The 21,397-nt window shown below is 28.8% G+C and overlaps 2 protein-coding genes across 2 annotated transcripts; both read right to left on the reverse strand.

Moving 5' to 3' along the window:
• Positions 1-1,735: 1,735 nt before the first annotated feature.
• Positions 1,736-3,904, reverse strand: LOC112796630 (L-ascorbate oxidase homolog). The gene is made up of 2 exons (XM_025839182.3): positions 2,385-3,904; positions 1,736-2,287 (listed from the first exon to the last, which is right to left on the reverse strand). The coding sequence occupies exons 1-2, from the start codon at positions 3,737-3,739 to the stop codon at positions 1,987-1,989; spliced, it is 1,656 nt and encodes a 551-aa protein (XP_025694967.1). The 5' UTR covers positions 3,740-3,904; the 3' UTR covers positions 1,736-1,986.
• Positions 3,905-10,352: 6,448 nt separating this feature from the next.
• LOC112796632 (uncharacterized) lies at positions 10,353-15,181 on the reverse strand. The gene is made up of 9 exons (XM_072235496.1): positions 14,808-15,181; positions 14,627-14,719; positions 14,254-14,370; positions 13,699-14,155; positions 12,662-13,407; positions 11,301-11,368; positions 11,019-11,198; positions 10,843-10,915; positions 10,353-10,676 (listed from the first exon to the last, which is right to left on the reverse strand). The coding sequence occupies exons 5-9, from the start codon at positions 12,753-12,755 to the stop codon at positions 10,621-10,623; spliced, it is 471 nt and encodes a 156-aa protein (XP_072091597.1). The 5' UTR covers positions 12,756-13,407; positions 13,699-14,155; positions 14,254-14,370; positions 14,627-14,719; positions 14,808-15,181; the 3' UTR covers positions 10,353-10,620.
• Between the last annotated feature and the right edge of the window lie 6,216 nt (positions 15,182-21,397).

A 21,397-nucleotide genomic window follows, 5' to 3' on the forward strand; every position in this document is an offset into this window, starting at 1 on the left:
CAGTCGGGGAAGTTGAAAGACTCTTTTGCGAGGCGTTTCTTGATTTCAAATAACAAAGGATCCGTAATTAGGGATTGTGAATTTTGGGACGGGATAGAGTGGGGTGTGGAACTTCCAATAGATGAGGAAACTCCGCCAATAGGAGATGGACAGTTTGAATTAAATGCTTGATATCTTGCATGCTGTGAGATTAATAGCAGGTGTACATGATAGAGTGGTGTGAAAATTTGACAAGAAAGGCGTTTATACTACTAACTCATTTGTGCAGGTTTTATAGGAACAGACTGTGACGGATGATATCTTTAGCTAAGAGTTCACAAATGAAATTTGGAAAAGACTAGTGCCCCCTAAAGTTGAGTTGTTTAATTGGTTTGTACTAATAGGTCGAGTCAATACAAAGGATCGCTTGAGTAGATTCGGCATCATTGCTCATAATGATAATGTTTGTGTGATGTGTAAAAAGGAAGTTGAATCTGTGCAACATCTGTTTGTTACGTGTGAGTTTGCTTGGCAGGTATGGTGCGCATGAATTGCTCATGTGGGTCGTGTTTGGTGTATTTCAGGGTCAATAAAAGAATACTTTAAGAGTTGAAGGACGATACTTATAAAAAAAATATGAGCATAAATATGATTAGATGATTTCTTCTTAGTTATATAGAATATCTAGTTGTATAAAAATGAATCCATATTCCAAAATAAAAAAGCGATCGTAGTAAAATATATTACTAGATTAATTTGTAGTTATAACAAATGGTAAAAATATCTCATATTATTAATGACTATATCAGAAATAACATAAAAATTGGTACATATCTTTGTGATATATGTTCCACCAAATATGTTAAATTTGTTTGACTTTAAAAAAAAATATCTCTTCTCATGATGAATTGAATTTATATGCCAGCTGAGCTTAGCTTTCACACTTCAAATTCGTTATTGGGAAAAATAAAGACTTTAAAATAAAATGGATGCTGTAATTTTGTAGAAGTATTCTACCCTAATCTTGATTTAATATTTTGGTTTAGCCGCCATAACTATATATGAAATACAAATATTTGGTTGAGCTATTTTATAAACACATTTTAAATATAATATTTATTCAACATCTTTCATATTCAATTGTATCCTAATAAAAGTTATTTTTTAAATATATTTAAATACATCTAATAACCTAAATATAATTACATATTAATATATGTAATATCGTTCTCAACCTATATTTTTTATACGAGTTTAAAAAATTAAAAGACGATTTATGTAATTTGAAAAAGACGTTAAATTACATTGAAAAAAGTTAACTTGTTTATTAATATCAGTAAAATATTAACATAAGATTATAATTTATCCAAAAAATTATATATATTGTCCAACAGATTATTAGAATTTGATCTATCATTGTATTATGTATCTATATCAGTGCATCATAGTTAGAAACACTGAGTAGTTAATTTTGATATTAAAAAATTTAGCAATTTAAAAATATTTAGAAGAAATCAAAAATTAATAAAAATAATCTCAAATTATTTATTTTCATTCTTTAATTATCATGTATTATAAAAATTAATAATATTAAATTAAATAAAATAATTTTGGATTATTTTTTCTATCGTTGCGTTAATAATTAGCAGCTCTTTTTGGTTAAGTTAATTTACATATAATTCTAGCTCCAATAAAAGTTTTGTTTGCGACGAAAGGAAACATATAAACAACAAGGAATTAAAGGGATATCAGGGAATTAGAAAATTGATATATATGTTATGCATTAAATGGGGAAAATTGTTGTGTTCGCTAACAAAAGCGATGATACATCACATATATATCAGTCTACCACACAAGTTATAAAAGCAATACATCTCTTTGAATAATGAATATCTCTCAGGGTTGAACAACAACCATTGATGTTCCTTGTATCCTCATGAAAAAGAATGAATAAATGCTCCTTTCGACTAAGTTTCCAGAAAGAGGGTTGAACAATGAAATAATAGCTTAGTGGTAAACTGGAGCTGGAACTGGCATATCCTTTACGATACCGCAGACTTGCTGGGTGAGGGGAAGGTTGTACTCATCCCTCAAGGACTTTTCTGGTGACAAAACGCTAACGTACATCTGTTGTCCCAAGTAGCGGTTTTCGGCATTCTCAGACCTCAAGTTCCACATTCCGGCGTTGTCGAATGTCAACAAAATGGCGGACCATGAGTTAGGGAACACTTGCACGGTGTGCCTGCTCACAGCATCAAGAAGATTGTAGCTCTCCCTCTTGTCTGGGCTCCACCTTCCTTCCTCCATGCTACACAAGAAATATGTAATTTATTCGTCAGGAAATCTGAATTTGATGTATTTGTATATAAAATACATGTATTATTAGCCGATTGAGTGATACTTACCCGACAAGGAAGAATGAGTAACCGTCAAGGTTGTAGGACTGGACGGACACGGTGGGGTTCTCAAAGACGATCTCAACGAAATCCCTGAAGGTGGCGTTGAGGACATTAGGGGCGACGGTGATCTTGTTGATGTATTCATCGGGGCTGTCGCTGATGAGGTTGTACTGGAAGACCTTGTCAGCAACACCGTAGTACTGAGCGAGCTTGAGTGGAGTCTCGGGATCAACATGGGAAACGCCATTGATGGCATACCTGAGCTTGCCACTATCATCCCTGGCAACAGAGTTAACGATCTTGATAGTGCGAGTGATGTTGATCTGACCGTAGTGGTAAGATCCCTGAGGGTTAGGCCTGGCAGCGCTAGCGGTAAGGTTCCACCTGAATGTCCTGAACTGGTTGAGAGACCAGAACCAGGTGATGGGAGCAAGTGGAAGGAACAATGAAGCGTGTTTCTTGGCTCCTTCGTAGCTAATGATGGCTTTTCCCTCAAGGATGTAAGGAGTGAAGCGAGTTGAGGCAATAACGGCGTATTCCCTTGGCTCCTGGTTGGCGGTGATGAGAACGGTGAAGCACTGTCCGACGTGGACGTCGAGAGACTCGTAGGCGTTCTGGACGGTGTGTGAGCCTTCAGTCTCAACAAGTGTCATGGGATGACCTTGGATTCTGAAGTTCAATGAGTCTTTGCTACCAACGTTGCAGATTCTCAATTTGTAGGTCTTTCCAGGCTTCATTGTGAATTGTGGTTTGTTGTCTCCATGCAAATGTTTGACATTTTCACCGTTGATAAGGACACCATTAGGCATTCCGAGGGAGCCGCCATTGTCAAGGATCTGCTTCAAGGCCGTGTGGCTCTTGGCGTAGTAGTCACCAATGAGGAACCAGTGCTCAGCCTCGGGATCTGGGTACGGAACTGGGATCAACAACCTGCTGAAGATTCTGAGACCACCAATACCACCAGCGGTTCTGTGGAGGCCAAGGCTTGGGTAGTAGAAGTAGGTACCAATTTGGTCCTTGACCTGGAACTTGTAGGTGAAGTTGGTGCCAGGAAGGATGGGGCACATGGTACCTGGGGTACCTTCTTGCCATGAGTTCTTCCTGTGTTGGATTCCGTGCCAGGTGAAGAGGAGTGGCTCGTCGAGGTTGTTGAAGACATTGACAACGATGTTGTTGTTGCTGGAGCAGTTGATTTCAGGGCCAGGGAATTGGTCGTTGATGAGGATAGCTTGTTTTGGAGCACCGAATGGAGAAATGGTGCCATAAGAGACATTCCATGTGTAGTAGACATATGGATCTTCAGCAATCACAGTTGCTGCAAAGAGGCAAAGCATCACCACTGAAATAGCCGCACGAGCCATTTCTAAATAGATATATATTTCTGCCTTTTGGTGGTTTTTTCCCTCTTATATATTTATTATTCTCTTGCAGGCAAGGAAAGATCAACCCTTTTGTGAGTATCTCCTTCCTTGCCTAATAGATAGTGGGAAGAAGCAAAGAGATAGATGATTGCTTTTTCTTCTTCTGATTTGGTTAGTGCCTTGCCCCTCCCTTTTATACCCCTTTGGGTTGAATACTTGCTATTGATTTCCTCCCAAGTTGTGTAACCTCCATTGCACGTGCTTGGTTCTCCTTGCACCTCGCTCCTCCTTATTAGGTTGACTTTCCTATTTTCTGGCTTAATTATTCAGGTGAGAATTTGAAGGTGGAACACAACAAACTTTGGCTGGTTCTCTCCCCCCAAATAAGAGTTTCGGGCATACCATAATATATTGTTATAAATTGATTTTTTTTCCTTCTTCTGAATATTGAAGTGAGAATGTTATGATAGTTCCCATATCAAATATAAAATATTTAGTTTTCACTTCAAGATTCATGTTAAATACAAATTATGCTTACGTGTTCATATGATCAAAATTAATCAAGTTTTTAAATTATATTTGTAATTCAATTATGTTTAAAATCTTCACTGGCATCACATATAGATTTTTCTTTAAAAAATAAGAAACTCTATAGTTGAAAAATTGAAAACCATGTTTATGTATTATAATGCAAAGTAAATTTATAATATAATATGCTTATTAGAAATTTCCAAAATTTATATCTTGTAAACTACACCTTGTCTGTACCTTATAATTTTATTTTTCGGCTAAAATTAAAATATCATTTTCACTTAAGATGTTTAAATTTTGAGTGCAAATACTTTTTTTTATGTACACCATATCGACATTCCATCCATATATTTAAGAAAAGAGAAAAACTTAAGGTATTAGTCTACTCTTTTTAGTTTAGCAATTTAATAATATATTTTTATTCTACATTTTTAAATATTATTGGTTAATTGTTAAATAAAAATAATAAATTTTATTGATCTTCAAACAATCTTCTTAAAAAAAATATCATAACATGCGACACATATGTTTTTATAATTGTATATTGGAATCTTTATCTTTATTTTTATCTTTATCTTTATTTTTATCTTTATAGTAATACAAATGGGGAGTTCATATGCTCATGTGACACTCATACGTTGAGTCTGGGAGTTTATTTGATTAGGTGTCGTCACTAGAAATTTTTAGATTTATATTTATAAATTATAAATTATTATTTTCTTATGTTGTTATTTTCAAATTTTAAATTATTTGTTTGGGTTGTTATACTTAGGTTGTTATTTTTTAAATTTAAAATTATTTTATTTAGGTTATTATTTTTTAAATTTTAAATTATTTTATTTAAGTTATATTTTTTAAATCTTAGATTGAGTGTACTTAGGTTGTTATTTTTTAAAATTTAAATTGTTTTACTTAGATTGTTATTTTTTAAATTTTAACACTACTAGTGTTAAACCCGTGCGATGCACGTACTTATATTTAAATTTGATAAATTAAATTAAAAATAATATTTTATAATCATATATTTTTTAAATGTAGTATAACACTATCATCATCGTTATATAATAAACGTGTTAAATATGTTATTTTATCTTTATTCAAAGTAAAATATGAATAGAAGAGTTCGAAGTTTATAATATTCTTGAACCATAAGGAGGGAGATAAAAAAATAAGAACATATATAACTGTAATAATAGCATGTTAATTTTACCCTAAATTTTATATCAAAAAGCTAATAAAAATTTATCAACAACCTAATATCTTACTAATTTCATTAGAAAATCATTGGATGTTGTGCTCCTTGTTACCCATTTCATTTCAAATTTGAAAAAAGAGTTATAGATAAATTAGTTATATTTATAGTAAAGATTTGTACAAAAGTGTAAATCATAACATGCTATTAAAATGAAAATAATATTATTCTTACCTAAATATTATTAAAAACCTCTTTGAACACGACATTTGTTGTTGATGACTTTGGATTGCCGTCTTCGTTTAGAATTAAAACCCTGAGGCCACTGCGACTCTTAACTCTTGACAAAGCAACATAAAGTTGTCCATGGATGAACATTGATTTTGGCAAATAAAGCCGTACATGTGATAATGATTGATCCTGACTCATGTTAATGGTCATTGCAAAGCATACTGTTAATGAAAATTGTCTCCGTTGGAACTTAAATGGCAATCCTGAATCTGAAGGGATCAAGTTCATTCTTGGAATGTACACTTTATCTCCAATATTTCTACCGGTCACTACCGTCGCTCCAATTACGTTGCTGCCAAGTTTGTTAACTATTAATCTTGTCCCGTTGCATAAACCTGAAGTCTGGTCTATGTTTCGCAGTAGCATTACAGCGACTCCTGGCTTCAAAGTCAACTTGTGATTGAGTAGTCCCGAACATTTGATGTCATTTAGAAACTCTGGTGTAAACCACTCTTGTTTTACATCTTCATTCTCATCAGCTTGACATGTTGTGTCAGAGCTCAAATACTCCTTTTCCATCCCTGGAAAGATTGTCAAGACAAAATCGTTTACCTTCTCGACACTCTTAAGTGTGGGTGCAAGAATTGCTCTACTCTGAAAATATCTGTAATCTGACATGTTTTGCAACAAATTTGGATATGCAAAGTCTACCAAATGAGAGAGAGGATCATCAGTAGTTGTAATCAATAGATCATCTGGAATTTTAACTTCTGATTCATCACCAACAACAGAGATAATATTTCCATTTCCAACATCAAGTATCCAATTAGCAAATATCTTCATTTCACCTTCATCTTGATCCAAAGAAGACATTAGAAGCCTCATATTCGTATGCAGTTTCAGAACCTTACAAAATGACCACAGCTGGGATGAGTTAATAGCGGATGCTAATATATCGTGTCTACTTCCTTTCGGAATCACCGGAAGTATCTGTCTGAAATCACCTCCTAGAACAACAATCTTACCACCAAATGGTTGATGTGTCTTATGTTGATCGATAACTGACATAAGATTCCTGAGCGTCCGATCAAGTGCTTCAAAATGGCAGTTGTACCTTCCCTCGCATACAACATATTGAGAACTCAAAATTGGATCTTGTTTTGGACTTCTCTGATCTCTCCTCATACCATATCATGGCGTCGCAATGCCGACAAAAAATTCTGGGTCATCAATATCTATCACATCTAATAATCACCAAGATAATAAATTGTTTTAGTTATATCTGCAACAAATAATTTATATAAAAATATACCTTTCTTTCACCATGTTAAGTATAAAAAATAATATTTATAAAATATTACCGAAGAATGCAATTTATGGATTAAAAAGATGAGATCATATAATACAATTTCATTGTGCCAACCTCAAGATTTAAGTTTTACAATAAATCAATGTTCAAAACAAAAATTATAATATATAACCATATCTTAGTTTGAATTTTAAAACTTGAACACTAAACGATAATTTTTTGTTTATAAAAAGCATAACAATAGTAAATAATAAAGTGCTGATATTGCTACCTCTTAAATTACCTGTATTCTCAGCAACATCGAATATGGCTGGGTATTAAATTTGCACAGAATCATCTAAAATAGTCATATTTTCAGTAATATTCTCAACTTCTTGAAAATTTTTTGAAAGATTTGTAGTCAATTCCTTCAAAAATGTTTCTCTTTGTATCAGGTGTCTTTTTTTTTCAGCTATGCACACTTCTTCTAATTCTTTAGTATCTAAATTTGAATTAAATGTACTTGCTCCTGTAATCATTAGAGATAATACATCAAGTATTTTATATTATAAAAAAAGAAAAATGAATATATGTTAAATGTTTGAATCAGCTGAATTATGAATATATATTATGAAGGTAGTATTAAAGATAAAAAAAAGTAAAATTTTAGCTTTGTGATAATTACAATCTATCATATTTATCTTACCATGTCTCTTTTGAAGTAGCATAGTCTTCCTATTCAGTCTTACATCCTTTGGAATCTAATTCGATTTGTGTACTCCAATGAATCTATAATAATTATTTAGCATATACCAATGATTGTTCTTAATAGACCAATTAAAAAGTTAAATGTTTGGTCTTTAAATAATAAAAACATATTAACATAGTAACTGGTAGATATTATTTGATGTTTGTTGAAGATGTTGTTGACTTGTCTGATGACATGGACTATCATATGCTTCATGTGTGATACCCGAATTACTAATATCACTAATATTGGAATATCATTTTTTTATCTACAGAGTGTAGATTAGTAATTGGAGACCTTGATCAATGTGGTGTTGGGTTATTACCTAATAAGATAACTCGAGATATTAGTTTTGAACATATTTTCTGTTAAAGTTTATAATTGAATAAATAGTAGGAAAATCAAAATACATAAAATGCATGTACATTCCCATAAGCAAATTCTAAAAAAAATCATCCAAAAATAAATCTGTATTAATGCTATTTGTAATGTTCGACAACACCGATTGAAAATGCACACCATTAGAACTATCACTCGAATTTCCTGTAATTTTTTCATAAACAAATTTAGTAACATATTACGAAGACAATGTAAATTAATAATTTATTACTTGTCAATAGCTAAATAATATATAGAAAATATTGTATTTTATGGGCTTTCATTCGGCCAAAATACTCATGACGTGTTAGTTATTTTGTATACCCAATAAAAACTAAATATATAGAACTGACATACTTAAAAATACCAAATAAAAAAATATATTATTCTAACCTAAAAACAAAAATGATAAAATAATAAATTTATTTTTTTATATGAAATCTACCTTGAATTGTGCTTTGCTTTATATTTTCTTTGTCTTTTAATATCAATCTTCTCTTCAATATAATCTTACTTCTCTTTGGACTTCTTGTATCTTTCAATACATACCTAAAAATATCAAATAAATAAATTTTTTAACCAATTAAAAATATATATACATTATACATAATACATTTTTATTATCAAATTTTTTATATTATTAAAAAAATAAAGTAGTACACATATGACCGCGTCTGTTTTTGGTATATATGTCCATCAAAATATAGACACAGGAGTACATGTATGTTGTTTATTTACTGAGACAAAAATATGAAAGACATAGTCGTACACAAACACCCATTAAAAACTTGTATTTTGTGTCTCTCTAAAATGCGAAAACACTAATTTTTAACTTGAGACACTAATTTTTTTACAATTTTTTCTCATGTCTAACTTACCAAATAGAATATGAAAAATTGCACATGTAAAATTGCACAGATTTTATTTTCGATGGCTACTTTAATTTCTTTTTTATTCTCATTTATTTAGTTACGTAAACATATTTTACAGAAAATAATATATATTTTTGTACAAAAGTATCTTTTTTCAAATAAATATAAGTTTAATCTCACGATCAATAAATTCAACTTATAGTTAAAGAGATTGAAAATGAACAACTTATAAGTAAAAGGAGAGAAAAAGATAAAAGTACCTTTATTGTTATAATCTAAAAAATAACAATGTAAACGAAGTAAATAGAAAAAAATTATAAATGTGACAAATAAAAAAAATTTAAATTTAAAAATCAAAACGGCTAAGAAGCCACTTAATTAGGAATTATTATTAGAGTTTTAAATTTCAAATTTTTAAATAGAATTTTCTAATTAGCTAGTGTAAATTTAAAATTTTTAAATAAATTTTTTTTAATTAAACGTTTGTTATTCATTAAGAATATAGGAATTTGTTAATTTAAAAATAATTTTTATTAGTTTCGTCATAAATAGTATCAATCCTATTATTTATCGATAAAAATAAATAAAATTAAATACAATATAAAAATTAATAACCTTATAAATTAAGTAAATTTAGAAAAAATACTTAAAAAGAGAGAAAAAGATGAAAGTATTTCTATTGTGGAGAGACAATCTAAAAAGATAATAATAAAAATTTATAAATGTGGCAAGTAAAAAAATTTAAATTTAAAAATTGAAATGGTTAAAAACTTACTTAATTAGAAATTAGTATTAGAAATTCAAATTTAAAATTTTTAAAATAGAATTTTCTAATTAGCTAGTATAAATTTTAAATTTTTAAATAAAATTTTCTAATCAAACGTCCGTTGTCCATTAGGAATATAGAAATTTGTTAATTTAAAAATAATTTTTTTAGTTTCATCATAAACAATATTAACTTTATTATACTTTTTCTAAAATTTAAACAGTATTACATTTTTTTTAAATAGTATAAATAATTTCACATCTTAATAAGACTAATAATTCTATTTATTTTATTATAATCCTTTGTAATTAGTATAGTAACTTATAAATTATATAAATTTTTAAAAAATATTCTCAAACCCAATTGCTTACGTAAAAATTCAAAAAAAAAGTATATTTGAATTTAAATTTAAAATTATAAACATAATACTTTAATTAAAAATTATAATTAGATTTTTTTAAATAAGTACACATTAAAAATTAATAACTAACTTAATTGTATCAACAATAATTCAAAGAAAAAATTTATAACTTTATGACATTAAATATTAAATTAAAAATTATCAGAATATCAACGGTGAGAATCAAATTAAAAATAAAATCACAAGTAATAACCAAATAACTTCAATTTATATTTAAAAAAATTCTAAATTCCAAACATAAAAATCGAAAAGAACCAAAAGAAAAATAATAACTCAAGAAAAAGACAATGTTTCCACCAAAACAAACATATGTTTGGCATTATTCTATTAGATAAACTCTAAAAGAGATTCCAAAACATGTGCATCCAAATTCTCAAGTTTCTTTCTCAATCTTGATCTTCTTGCAAGTTGAGGTATCTCCTTCCACCTTCGAATCTTCCGACTCCGAGGATAGTCACTTAGTTGGTGTAATAGCACTTTCCAACAATTCAGATTCATCATTCGCCGCAACTTCAATGGAGAATTCAAGCAACAAATTATGTACAAAAAACCACGTTAAATTAAAGACTTCTTTCTAACCTTTGATTTTATCTCACTAATATTTTTTGAATAAAATTAAGATCTAATTTTGAGAGAACAAACAAAAAAAATATTTTTTGAACAAATATCTTAGTACCTTCTACTTTCTCCCCTTCAATGATTGAGGATGTCTTTAAAATTAGAAACAAAGCACCGGTGTAGTCAACATCCTAAAATTATAATTAATTATTATTTATAAATTAGATACTACTAATGACCAAGAAAGCAAAAAATAAATTAATGTTTAATAGAAGTACACTTATATATACTCACAATTTGAATAGGGTGAGCCTCTTTGAATTTATTTATGAGATCAACATTATTAGTCATCTTCTTAACTTTATAAGAAGGTGAAAAATATGAAATATCATATATTTGAACTTCAATGATGAAGAGAAAGATCTTATCAATTAGGTTGAGTAAAAGTGTAGGTGTATCTGATAGATCTCCTTTCTACAGGATATTACATAATATATTAATAATAAATAATATAAAAAGTACCAATAAAAATATCTTCACTAATGTTTTTAGAAATAAATATTGGTTAGATCTTACCAATAGGAGTGGATCAAGTATCTCTACACAGCTCTCTTCCAAAACTTGTTTTGCCTCATTGTCAAAGACTACATAACATGCACAGTCAGAATCATCAATGACACCAAGCTTTATTCGATACTTGCTTAAAAAAGAAAATAACATAAGAAAAAGTTAAATATAGACTTATTTAATATCTAATCCAATGTACATAGACTTTAATTTAAATAAATAAATAAATAACCTTGGAGTCATGGATAAAAGGATATTAGTAGAAAACTCGCGTCTTCATCGAGTCAAACCATCTCAATTGAGTATGGCAATGGAGAATTTTCGTAACTTGATAGTGTCCATAACCATATCACTCGTATATGTACACACAAATTGTCGATTGTAGGATTGATGTTAGCAATTTTGTGAATATCAGTCATTGGAATAAGTAGGGAGATTTTGGATATATGTAAAGAAAGGGATTGATGTACTTTAAATTGTGGTGCTTTGCATCTCTCATAACTTATCCTTTTATAGTTACATCATAACTAAATTTTTTAAAATTTGGTTGACTTTAATTTAAAATTTAAAAAACAACAAACTAAGTTAAACAACCCAAATTTAAAATTTAAAAATAACAACTTAAATAAATAATAATTTAAAAATTCTAAACTAACGTAAATATTTATTTATTGTAATATTAGTATGTAACAACCGAAGAATAATTAACGTAAATTTTTTTAAAACTCTAAATTTCTTTAAAAGAATTTATGTAGCTACAATTTAAAAAAAAATCAACAAAATTTTAAAAAATTATGCTAAAAAGAATTAACAGATTTTTAAAAAATAGTGTTAAAATATAAAAAAGAACAATCTAAATAAAATTTTAAAAATAACAACTTAAATAAAATAATTTAAAATTTAAAAAATAACAACATAAGTAAAATAATCCAAACAAATAAAACAATTTAAAATTTTAAAAATAACAATTTAAGTAAAACAACCCAAACTTAAAATTTGAAAATAACAACCTGAGCAAATAATAATTTATAATTTATAAATATAAATCTAAAAATTTCTAGTAACGACACGTAAGCAAATAAACTCCCAGACTCAACGTATGAGCGCCACGTCAGCAAATGAGCTCCCCATTTGTATTACTATAAAGATTTTTTAAGAATTTGTTGATTCCTTTTAGCACTATTTTTTAAAATTTGTAGATTTTTTTCAAAAATTGCAGCTACATATGTAAATTTAAAGTAATTGCTGAGGATGGCTTTCAAAACATTTGGGACCATGAGAAGGTTGATTCTTTCACACTCATGAGTCTTATGGTTCTATGTTGTATCTCGTTTTCATACTAAAATAACTCTGGTTACAGTTAGCCATACCAATAACTGTTATTAGCTTAAGCAAAGTCTTTATTTCCCATTTTTTGCCTGTCCAAATACACAAAATAATGTTGGGTGAATATAATGCTCTCATGAACTTAAAAAGCTTAAGAAAAGAGGAACAAGAAAAACAGTAAAAGGGAAATTAACTAGAATGAATCGTTCTTTTCTTGTGCTAATAATTCTTCAAAAGAAATATCAGCAAATTCATCGTCTCTGTTTTCTACCAGTTCACGGGATTTCGCATTGTCCATGCAAGACCCAACTTCAAGCATCTTTGTTAAATATGTAGCATATTAAAATAAGTGATACTTTATAAGCAGAAGCCAAGCTCACTAACTAGATAATACAAAATGTCTTAGTGAAACTACAACATCATTTAAATAGCATTAACATATTTCTGCAACAAAATTGAAGGAAAGAATTTATTAATCCTCTTATGATGGACTCAAATTAACAGTATACCTTCTGTTATACTGGTGAGAGTTTAAGCTACTGTTGAGGTGAATTATAAACAAAAGCATCCCCCTCTAATCTCTTTTGCTCCAATTCAAGCTTATATATCTGTAATACTAAAACATTTTGGATACTCATTGATGCCATACACAGACTTGATGAGCTGATGACACAAAAGTTTGCTAGCTTCATCTTAGCCAACCTGTTGACAGAGTCGATCAAAAGAAGATCTGTCTGCATTGCATAATAAAGCCTTTGTTATTACAAACTTACGTTGGATCACATCAGCCCTATAACAAAAAGAGCATGTAAAAGAAATTAGAATAGTCAATAGAACTTGAAAAGATTTATGCAACTTGAGAAGAATATCATTACTAAAGCCTAATATACAATCTAAGTAAGCATAAGCTTTGAGTTCTTCATCACAGGATCCCCCCCCAACAATGAATTCCTGCTATAATGTTATTAATTGTGAGCAAAATTATGCTAAAATATATTGCCTATATCCTCCTGCTTTTTCATAATGAAACTAATGAAATGCACCCTTTAATACCAAAGCATGAAAGAAACTCTAGTGTTACCTTGATAGAATTCGAACTTAGATGTTGCAAGGCCTTCATTTTTTCATTGATCCTACTTCTTCTCTGCTCAACAAGAAAAACTACCGTAAGTTTGAATGAAATCAAAACCAAGTTCCACAAAAAGCCACTGTAGGAATTCAGAAGAACTTTTCAGACAAATTATGAACTTTTGCTGCTCTGCTCCTCTTTGATGAACACCTGGAAGGTACAGGCTTTGCTGGAACATCTTCTGCCAAGGCTTCAACACTCTCCTACATTCAGAAATTCTCAACTTATTGTGTTTTAAAAATGAGTACAGAAAAAGGTGTTCCAAACAATATTCATAATAACGCCAAGAGAAGAGCATGCTTGTGACATTAGTTCACAACCACGAAGAGCAGAAATAAACTCCAGCAGTTGTTTCTTTGCTGCATCCTCATACAGAACCACTTTATTAGCATTCCTTCTATTAGCTTCACTACATTAATGAAAAAGGAAAAGTGAGTACTTAAGAATATGATCAGTGAGGTATATATAAATAATTAAATATGACACAATTGCATAGATATCTTTTACCTAGTGGATAAGATGCGGGTAAGTAAACCCTCCATGTCACTTTCTCCTCAACACGGTGCAGTAGAATTGTGCCTCTTGGGATTTCGGAAACAAACTTGACTCTCCATCAGCTTGTGTCTTCAAAAAATTTTTTTCATTAGAAACACTATCAACTTTGTCACAATAAAGAACATAAGAACTTATATAAACTCTAAAACGAGTCAAAGTGTAGATCATTTTCCAGAATAAACAAATTGGAATTGATTTCTTAAGTCATGTCGTTAGTAAGTTAGGACTAATAACAAGAAATTACAAAGAGGGAGAAGAAAGGTTAGTCAGAAGTAGAAAGAACAAAAAATGAAATAGAAAGCATGACCAGAAGATTAATACTTACAATTCTTGGACACAAATTTAAATCCCATCTTTTGTGCAGCTAAATTGAATGCCTTTGAACCATAACTACTTTGGAAGATGGAATAGGAATGGCCTACATGTAAGAGCAGAAATCATATAATAAGAATGAAATTCAAACATATTTGACAAAATACTAAAGTTATTAAACAGAATCCCTCAACCTCCTCTGACTCCTCAATCTCCTCCTCCACCTCAACCTACTGCGACACCAAATCCCTACTCAGAATTGAAACGACGTGGAGGAACTAGGTTCTTTTTCTTCTTTGTCCAGACGAAAAGGAGAACGATATTGAACGACAAAGTGGCTGCTAGTGCGTGCTGCTACTGCATGAAGAATGACGGAGAGAGAGCGGCTACGAGAAAGGGAAAGGGTGAGGATAGATGGCTGCTGTCCGGATAAGGAATTAGGGCTAATGTTGCTCTTTATTGGCAGATTGGTATTAAAGAATGAAGAACAATTTTTTAGAGTTCTTTTTCTTTGTATGAAAGGGTAGAAGAGATTAGATTAGGGTTCATTAGAATTGAAACAATCTTTTAGTGTATATGAATTATTCATAAATAATGAATGATAAAATATATTTTAGTTTTGATTTTTAAATTGATTGAAATTTAAAATTATAAAATTAAAACTAATTGAATTTTGACTAAATTAAAAGAATTAGGATAGTTTTTGTTTAATATAAAAAAGGATATTTAAGTCTTTTTATAAAATTGAATAAATTTTTTTTTATTTTTATTAAAATATGAGAGTACTTTAGTAAAATTATTGATATGAAATATATTTAAAACAAAAAAATAATTATTGACGTGGTAAATATAATCCACTTGTAGTGTTTTAATTTGTGTAAGATTTTATTATATCGGTACGTATAAATTTATCATCGCACTGAAGTAATCACCTAAATTTAAATATATTTCCATTAATTTAGAATTTTAAAAATTGTTAATATATTTATTTATTTTATCTGCATATTTAATTTAAATTTAAATTAAAGTCAATCAAATTTAAAAATTTTTTGCTATGAGTCAACTATAAAAGTATAAGTTATGAGATATGTGTAGCACCACAATTCAAAGTATATCAAATCCTTTCTTTTTGTTAAATATATGATTTATGGTGAATTTTCAAATTGTAGTCGTGGAATCTGATTTTTACTGCATAATTTTTAGAACAGCAGTAACTTGTTGGCTCTGGTGCGAATGTTTTAAAATGAATTTTGAAATGAAACTAATTTTAAATAAAGCTTTTATCCTATTATTTTAATGTCGTAAAATTTCAGAATGGTTGGACTTGTGGTTTTAAAGATATGAATTTTTGAAATAGATGCGTTATACAATAAAAGCCAGATTCTGTTTTCTTAGATCAATAACTTTGAGAGTTTATAACTTCTGATTTTGGATGGATATTTAGGTGCAACCAATTGGAGGTGAAAATTAATTATGCTTAGCAGTTGTGATTTAAATTTTAGGGCTGTCCATGTTTTAATGAGTGAGTTATGGGATTTGGAAGAGGACATGTTCATTGGCTTTTAAAACAGAATTCTGTAGAAAGTTACTCAACTTTCAAGTTACATAACTCCTTCATTAAAAATGGTTTTGACAAGAAACCTGGATATGTTAAGTTGAACCATATTAATTTTTAAGGCTATTGGATTTAATTTGAATTTTATATGGAATTTTAGATATCATATGCTGCTGCTGTTTTCTGGTTTCTAAGCATTGCAGAGTAGTCAGCATTTTTTCTCTGTTTCTGAGACTAGTTAAATCAGAAAATTGTGATTTTTGGTTTGTTAGAAAGCTTATTCTGAGATGAACATCTGGACATAAAGTTTTCCCAATTTCGAGTTCATTTGTTATACTAAAAATAGAAAAGAAAATAGAGTATCAAAGATGTCTTAGTGGTAGTCATGCGTCCGAGAAGACAAAGTTTAACGCTAAGGCTTGATATTTGATGATGTATTGATAATAATTGCTATGGCATATGAATAATGATATCTGAGATACGAGTTTCCCTGGATAAAAACCGTGGCTCGCCACCATGTCTTTCAGGTTGAATCTCGATATTCCGTTGACCCTACGTCGTAAGGCTGACCGGGTACGTATAAATTTCCGGATATGAATAGCCCCCATTGAGTGATTATATGATGATTGAATGTGAATTCTATGCATAGACTCTTGGCGATGCGCAACGGAGGATAGTCTAAGGTTTTCGAATTTGTCGGGTTGGCTGGATAACCGACAGATAGGCTCCATCAGCCATAGGACAGGCATGCATCATATGCATTTGTTTGTTTTGATTGCTATGCATTACCTGGGTCTGCCTAATTGATATATATCATCTGCTACCTGTTATACTTACTATTTGTACAATATGCTCATTACTTGTGTGTAAACTTGTTTGGTTGCTTGTTTCTGTTGTATTATGGATGATGGAGGGATGGAGGAGATGGAGAAATGGTTTGGTGTTAGGTTAGGATTGAACTTGAGTAAGTTAGGTAGATTTAGAATACCTATCCCTGTTTAAGGCTTCTTTTTAGTACTTAAGTTGGATAATTGAATAACGGAGTTCTAGGATTGCCTATGGCATTCTCAAGACCTTATTTATTATACGCGTGACACTTTTACCATGATGAGAACCTCCGGTTCTTATTTCATACTGTGTTGTTATTTTTCAGATGCAGGTCGAGAAGCTCCTCGCTAGGCGTCTGGATCCTGGGAAGCGAAGTAGTCCTTGGATATATTTTGGTTTTCTGTTTGTATATATGTAAATATGTATTTAGCTTACTCTCCAAATAACTTATGTATGCTGCTCTTCTTAGAGATTGAGGGAGAGATAGGAGTTCACTTTGGTACTTGGTATATTTTGGGAATACTTATGTATATATATATATATATATATATATATATATATATATATATATATATATATATATATATATATCTAGTTATGTTATTTCCTTGGTTTTCCTTTCTCTCTTATTCATCTATATCACTTCCTTTTAGATTTCTTAACACGCAGGTAATTCGATTCCTCGAGCGTTGCGCTTATATATATATATATGTTATTTCCTTGGTTTTCTTTTCTCTCTTATTCATCTATATCACTTCCTTTTAGGTTTCTTAACACGCAGGTAATTCGATTCTTCGAGCGTTGCGCTTTTCATTTTGCGAATTTGTTTTACCCATTTTTCAAGACTCATAGTTGAGTATCTTTTCCTTATTATTATTATTATTCTATATATATATATATATATATATATATATATATATATATTATTTACTTTTAGAAGTCGTAATACCATACTATCTCAATCTTATGACTTAAGCATAAGATTAAGTATAGTTGGGTGTTAAATGTTTTCTATTTTATGGCACTATTGCTTGACGATAAAAAATTCATTATAGCTATTAATGAGGTCTGGTCATCAATTGAAAAAACTGTTTGTGATGCTATTGATATCTAATAGCGTTAACAAACTAAATCGTATTTGGAATGTAATTTAGATATTATTGGCTGACGGGATACTATATATGAGAAAAAAAACATTGAAAACCAAGGTATTTCATTATGTGGTAAATTATTATCGCATATAGGACTTTACTTGCTAAAATCAGTGTTCATCAATGGGTAACTTCACGTTGCTTTGTCAAGAGTTAAGAGTCGCAATAGTCAGAACATTCTACTTCTAGATGAAGACAGCAATCCAAACTCATCAACAATAAATGTCGTGTTCAATGAAGTTTTTAATAATATTTAAATAAGAAAATAGTATTTTCATTTTAGTAACATATTATGATTTATACTTTTGCATAAATATTTGTCATAGATATAACTAATTTATTAACTATACTTTAAGACTTGAAATAAAATGTGTAATATGGAGCACAACATCATATGCCAATTATTTTTCTAATGAAGTTAGTAAAACACTTGGTTGTCGATAAATTTTCATTAGCCTTATAATATAAATTTTAGTATAAAATTGACATTCTACTATTACAGTTATATATATGTGTTCTTATTTTTTCGGGTCTCTTTTCTTATAGCTCAAGAATATTATAGACTTCAAACTATTTCATTTGCATTTTACTTTGAATAAAGATAAAACAACATATTAAGTACGTTTATTATATAATAATGATAATAGTGTTATACGAAACTAGAGAAATTTATGATTATAAAATATTATTTTCGATTTACCATGTCAAATTAAAATGTAAGCCCATTTATTGCATGGGTAATATAAATGGGGAGTTCATATGCTGACGTGGCACTCATACGTTGAATCTGAGAGTTTATTTGCTTAGGTGTCGTTACTAAAAATTTTTAGATTTATATTTATAAATTATAAATTATTATTTGCTTAGGTTGTTATTTTCAAATTTTAAATTATTTGTTTGGGTTGTGTATACTTAGGTTGTTATTTTTTAAATTTTAAATTATTTTATTTAGATTGTTATTTTTTAAATTTTAACACTATTTTTTTAAATTTATTGATTCTTTTAGCATTTTTTTTTAAATTTTTTGTAGAAATTCTTCAAAAATTGCAGCTACATACGTAAATTTAAATATATTTACGTTAATTTAAAATTTTTAAAATTGTTAATATATTTATGTACTTTATCTACAAATTTAATTCAAATTTAAATTAAAGTAAATCAAATTTAAAAAATTTTAGTTATGAGTCAATTATAAAAGTATAAGTTATAAAAGTAAAAGTAAAAGTATAAGTTATAAAAGTATAGTACCATAATTCAAAGTACATCAAACACTTTCTTTACATACATCCAAAATCTAAAATTTCTCTACTTATTCCAATAGATGGTATTCACAAAATCGTAGAAATCAATCCTACAATCGACAATTTGTGTGTACGTATACGAATGATACGGTTATGTACACTACCAAGTTACGAAAATTCTTATCCCCAACTAATTATTCTTTGATTTTTGTTTATCAATTCTAGGAGGAAAAATATACGCCTCGGTTAAGAGGACTCTTGTGTCTCGATTTGTGAATTTGCTAAAGGAAGGAATATCTTACCAAATAAGATATTTTGGTGTTGGACTCAATGAGGGTAACTTTAAGATTACACATCATGAGTATGTGGTTAATTTAAACTAACGTCCCGATGTGCACAGACTTCCAGAATCATCAAGTATCCCACGATATGAATTTAATTTTGTGAGTTTTGACACTCTTAATGCTCTTGGGTACGATTACATCTATTTAGTAGGTAAATTTATTGTTTTAGAAAAAGTATAATTTATTTATAAATTTATTTATTTTATTGATAATTTCGGCTGTGCTTTTTTTTAATAAACTTATTGACAACAATTTTTTTTTATTTTAAATCATTTCAAATGTTGTTGAATATCTTGTTGGAATTGAGAGTGAGAGGACTCTTGAAAAGAATAACGAATCTATCAAGTACACTATTATTAAATTGGAGATTGATGATGGGTAATGATATATTTATTTTTATAAATTAAAAATTTAATATTCTCATCTTTTTAAATTGTTATTTTAAGTTATTTTATTATGAATATTTTTATTAATATTATTAATAGGTAATAAATGTTTTTATTAAAGGCAACGTTTTTTTATTAATGGTATTTAAAATTTTTAAAAAATGAGTTCAGATTGATTTTGAAAAAAATATTTAAATCTTTTTTTAAAAAAATTTTAATAGAAATAATTCTTTCCGTAGTTAGTTTTTTATAAGTTTAAAATAATTAATAAACTAATTATTAATTTTTTTAAATTGTGTTTGACGTTTTAATTTTATTGTTAATTTTAAAATTTTAAAATATAAAACATATAATTTAATATTATTTTATTGGTAGTTATTTTTTAGTTGTAATTATCTTTTTATTTTGTTATAAAAAATATATTTAGCATTAAACATTTTATTTGACATAGAAAAATAATGGAGTATGCACTTTTTGGCAACTACGCACATGAATTAAATGCCTTTTTGAGATTCGACAATAAAGATAGAGCTGTTGTCGTCTTACAATTTGTTAAAGTGAAATTATATAATGGTAATATTTATCCATAATTATGTGAATTTTTATATGTGAGCTTTTACTCATTTTTTATGTGAGTTTTTACACATTTTGTATTAAATTAAAATTTTCAAGAAAAATTGTTTTACAAAATTCTATATATGGCACAAAGATGTTCTTCAATCTTGAAGAAGCAAATGTCATCCAATTTAAAAATAAGTGGGTATATATATATATTTTTAAATTCTTTAGTTTAATATTAATTATGTGTGTTATCTAACGTAGTTTTTTTTCGCTTTATTTATCTAGCTTTATAAGATTTGAAGAACCGATGGGTAATATCGGCACAATTCCAAATGAGGCTGCATTCTTAAAAATTTATCCAAGCAAAATTATTGAGTAGTTAAAAAAATTAGATACGGTAATTTTCTTTTTTGTAAAAAAGTTGAGGAAAAAATTAATTTAAATCTGTTGTACATTGATTATTTTTGTTTATTTATCTTATTTATTTAGATATATCTTTTAGATTTAAAAACTCACTAAATTCAAGACATTTAAATCATTAAGTTTTTTTTTTTTTCAGAATGCTGTTTGTGTTATCTTGGCTACTATAAGTCATATTATAGATACTCCAGACTGCTGGAAAGACCAAGTGAATGCAACAAGTTCACATATGCTTTTTCAAAAATATTCAAATGTTCAAGTTGTGGCCGTCTCTTTTTATCCATAACTCCAAGGTTAT

This window comes from Arachis hypogaea, chromosome 4 (genome assembly GCF_003086295.3).
Source record: "Arachis hypogaea cultivar Tifrunner chromosome 4, arahy.Tifrunner.gnm2.J5K5, whole genome shotgun sequence".
Lineage (NCBI taxonomy): Eukaryota > Viridiplantae > Streptophyta > Magnoliopsida > Fabales > Fabaceae > Arachis > Arachis hypogaea.

Excerpts from the sequence above, each read along its gene's own strand:
- LOC112796630 (XM_025839182.3), bottom strand. The coding sequence starts at position 3,739 with ATGGCTCGTGCGGCTATTTCAGTGGTGATGCTTTGCCTCTTTGCAGCA. Across the intron at positions 2,288-2,384 it reads TACTCATTCTTCCTTGTCGG|CATGGAGGAAGGAAGGTGGA; the intron begins GTAAGTATCACT and ends TTTCTTGTGTAG.
- LOC112796632 (XM_072235496.1), bottom strand. The coding sequence starts at position 12,755 with ATGAGAGCATTATATTCACCCAACATTATTTTGTGTATTTGGACAGGC. Across the intron at positions 11,369-12,661 it reads TAAGCTAATAACAGTTATTG|TCTTTGACAATGAGGCAAAA; the intron begins GTATGGCTAACT and ends CATGTTATGTAG. Across the intron at positions 10,916-11,018 it reads AGGCTCACCCTATTCAAATT|GATGTTGACTACACCGGTGC; the intron begins GTGAGTATATAT and ends TTATAATTTTAG.